This window comes from Elephantulus edwardii, unplaced genomic scaffold (assembly GCF_000299155.1).
Source record: "Elephantulus edwardii isolate Elephantulus edwardi_28Jun2011 unplaced genomic scaffold, EleEdw1.0 scaffold00549, whole genome shotgun sequence".
In the NCBI taxonomy this organism is placed as follows: domain Eukaryota; kingdom Metazoa; phylum Chordata; class Mammalia; order Macroscelidea; family Macroscelididae; genus Elephantulus; species Elephantulus edwardii.
Window position 1 is genome coordinate 81,031 of NW_006400299.1, and position 4,029 is coordinate 85,059.

At 41.5% G+C, this 4,029-nt stretch overlaps 1 protein-coding gene across 1 annotated transcript; it reads right to left on the minus strand.

Moving 5' to 3' along the window:
* Window positions 1–267: 267 nt before the first annotated feature.
* Window positions 268–1,215, minus strand: LOC102857407 (olfactory receptor 139-like). The gene has a single exon (XM_006903249.1). The coding sequence runs from the start codon at window positions 1,213–1,215 to the stop codon at window positions 268–270; it is 948 nt and encodes a 315-aa protein (XP_006903311.1).
* Between the last annotated feature and the right edge of the window lie 2,814 nt (window positions 1,216–4,029).

Consider the following 4,029-nt stretch of genomic DNA (forward strand, 5'->3'; position numbering starts at 1 on the left):
ATGTCTCCATTTCCTATTAAATTGGGTTTTTTTCCCTTTTGAATTTGCTTTCTATCAGAGACTTTGGTATTCTCTTATGTAAGCTTTAAACCTAGCCTTCAATCGAAAGCAAATGATATTCTACGCTGACTCATACTATCAACTTCCCTTGCATCCCTCAGCCCCACCCTGAAGGTTTCTGCCTGAATATAAGTAAGTCTTCAGCATAATAAATTCCTAGGGGAGCAGTGCTCAAGGAGGAAGGGATGCTTTGATACCCCTGCCCCCTCACTCTGGGGGTCTCTTCCCTGTCAGCACCCTCTTCAGGGCTCCCTGCACATCAGGATTCCGGAGGCTGTAGATGACTGGGTTCAGCATGGGACTGAGGATGGTATTAAGGATCCCAATGCCCTTGTCTTTGTCTGAGGCTGAGACGGAGCCCAGTCGCATGTAACTGAAGAATCCAGTTCCATAAAAGATACAGACCACAGTGAGGTGGGAGCCGCACGTAGAGAATGCTTTCTTCCTTCCTTCTGCTGAGCGAATTCGTAGAACAGCAGCTGCAACATGGGCATAGGACACTGAGATAAGGATCATGGGGATCACCCCCATGAATGTGGCCCCTGCAAAAAGCAACTGCCCATTGAGGTGAATGCTGGAGCAGGAGAGTTGGAAAAGGGGTGGGAGGTCACAGTAGAAGTGATTGACCACGTTGGGGCCACAGAAATCAAGCACAGATACAGCTACTGTGTGGGTTAGTGCATTGACAAAGGAAATAGTGCAGCAAATGCCCACCAGGGCACCCTGAACTTCACGGCTCATGCGGGTGCTGTAGGTGAGGGGCTGGCAGATGGCCAGGTATCGGTCATAGGCCATGGCTGTCAACAGGTGACAGTCCACTCCAGCTAGGAGGTGAAAGAAGAAAAGTTGTGAGATGCAGGCAGCATAGGGAACTCTGCACTGATGGGCCAGGAGACATGCCAGCATTGGGGGAACAGTGACGGTGATGCACCCGATGTCCAGCAGAGACAGGTTTCCCAGGAAGTAGTACATAGGAGTGTGGAGTTTGGGTTCCACAAAGATGGCAGCCAGAATGCTGAGATTGCCCCCAACTGTGATCACATAGGCAAAGAAGAATACAGCAAAGAGAAGTGATTGCAACCCTATATTCCCTGTCAGACCAAGAAGGATGAACTCAGTGACAGTGGTTCTGTTCCCCTGAGCACCTGGATCCATAAGCCACTGTTGAGAGCTGTAATGGGAGGATAAGGTGTGAACCTGCAAAAAATGGAGAGCGACACATAATATATATCTGTTTAATGTATCAGCACCCACCATTTGTAATTGATACCAACTTAAAGCTTTAATCAAGGCCTTGGAGGCCCCTACTATACCAACCATTAACACTTTAGTTGCTGATTTATATGAGGCACAGACAGGCAGAAAGAGCTACTTTGGGGGTTCAAAATGGTGGCAATTTAGCACTGGGGCTTGAAAGTGTATCAGTATTTTAACAACTATTAAGGCCATTGCAGTATATTGGAACTCTGAGTGGGTGAAAGAGTGGGATTTGTGAGAGGTCTACAAGTAGACTGCAGGAGAGTATCAACATAAAAAAGGAATGGGAGGATAAGAATCCATGCAATGAAAATAAATATGAAAAACATGAAGAGAGGAATAAAGAGAAGATTGTATAAATACATAAGAGGCGACAACTCATGCCTGTCTGGAGGTGGATTGTCTCTGTTAGGTGCCATCGAGTAGAGAACGACTCATAGCGACCCTATGAACAACAGATTTGAACCCTGTCCTATCTCGTACCATCCACACAATCTGTGACACACTCAAGTGCATTGCTGCAGTCACTGTCAATCCAGTTGGTTAAAGACCTTCCTCTCTTTTGCTAATCCTCTACCTTTCCAAGCATGATGTCCCTCTCCAAGGAGTAAGCCTTGCTGGCAACATGCCCAACACATGTGAGACAAGGCTTCATCACCTTTGCCTCTATGAAGCACTCTGGCTGTATCTTCTTCAAAACATTTGTTTGTTCTTTTGGCAGTCCCTGGGGTATTCAGCACTCTTCTCCAGCACCACAGTTCAAAGGCACTGATTCTTCTTCTGTCATCACTGTCCAGCTCTCAGATGTATAGCAAGTGATTGCAAAGTCCATGGCATGAGTCAGACACACTAGTCCTCAAACTGATATAATTACTTCCCAATCATTTGGAGAGGTCCCTGGTTCCAGACTTTCTCAGTGTGATTTGTCTCTTGATCTCCAGACTACTGATACCAAAGTTATTGATACCAAGTGCCAGGAGGTGGAAGAAGAGATTAAAACTTGAAGATATGAAGACAGTTTCATAAAATGTTAACAAAATTTATTAAGCACACGTTTTGAATATTGTAGTAAGCGTTTTATGCTTTATTTCTTCATTTAATTCTTAAAATACTAGGCAGTAACTGCTAAATATCTTGATGTCATCATGACATTGAGGTTGCTCCAAAAGTTACCTGAGGTCACAAAACTCAAATTCGTATTAACTGACTCAAAAACCTTCATACTCTATTGCCACTCAAAGAAGGTGAGTACATGTTGTTAATGAGGCTTTATAAATGGACTCATGTGTGATATAAGTAATAATTATATTCCTGGGAATTTAGGCATGAATCTGACTATAATTACTCCAGGAAGATGATAGTCAATCGACTCATCCTTCGTTCAACAACTGTCCATTTATTGAATGTGATAATAATCGGGAAATTCAGTAAAATCTATGAAAGCTTGAACCTATGTAAGGTAGAAACCTATCAGAAAATGAAAATATTTCCCACTGAAAGGAGAGATAGGAAAGTGGTAAGATTACATAAAAAAAGGAAGGAAAGTTGGAAGAATTGGTAAAACAAGGTAGTCTTGTCAAGTTCAAGTACTTATAAGTTTCAATGTATTTTAACCAGTAGGATATGAGCTGTGAGAGAACAAAATATTAATTAAGAATTCCACGGTTTCTGGCCTGAACATACTTGGAGTTGTTTGTTCTAATATAATTATACTAATTTGTCAAACTAATCTGAGGGAGATTGATGGTTACTTAAGGGGTAAGAGTTTAATAAACCTGGAGAACAAGATGATTGAAATCTAGAGTGTTGAATGGGCTTTCACTGTCACACGTGGTGGCATTCATAGCATTCCCACACCATGTGGTTAATTGAAGAGTCAGCTTATAAAGCCAAATACCCTTTAGGTGTAATTAGATGTAGGTAGTTCTGGACAGGTGTCTTGAGCCTCTCTTCTTCTGGACTCTTAACATGTGTTAGGGCATTCCTATCTTTGTGCTAGCATGTATTATCTCCTTCACACGCCAAAGTTCTATCCATCCTCTAAAACTCAATCCTGGGCTATTATCCATCTCCTCAAAGAAGTTACCTTTGTGCACCTGACCTTTAAAAGATCTTTTTCCTGATGTGATGTTTTCGTTGTCAGGTGCGATTTAACTGATTTGACAATAACACAAAATATCACTGATCCTGTGCCATCCTCACAATGCTTGAGCCCATTGTTGAAGTCACCGGGTCAATTTATCTTGTTAAAGCTCTTCCTCTTTTTCAATTCTCTACCAAGTATAATGTCATTCTTCATGGTTTGATACTTCCTAATAACATTTCCAAAGTACGTGAAACAGATCTTACCAACCTCACATCTAATGAGCATTCTGATGTACTTACAGGACAGATTTGTTGATTCTTCCAGTAGTACATAGTACATTCAATATTCTTCTCCAACCACATAATTAAAAGACAACAATCCTTCTTGGACCTTCCTTACCTATTGTCCAGCTTTCACATGGGTGAGAGTATTGAAAATATCGAAGTTTGGATTAGGAACTCCTTAGTCATGAAAGTGATATCTTTGTTTTTTAACATTTTGAAGTGATCCTTTGGAGAAGATTTATCCAATGTAATCAACCTTTTTGACTTCTTGATTGCTGCATACAAGAATGTTGACTGTGGATCTAAGTAAAATTAAATCCTAGATAACTTCAATGTAGGGAG

Bases quoted from the DNA above. Each gene is read 5' to 3' on its own strand.
- LOC102857407 (XM_006903249.1), bottom strand. From the start codon at position 1,215: ATGGATCCAGGTGCTCAGGGGAACAGAACCACTGTCACTGAGTTCATC.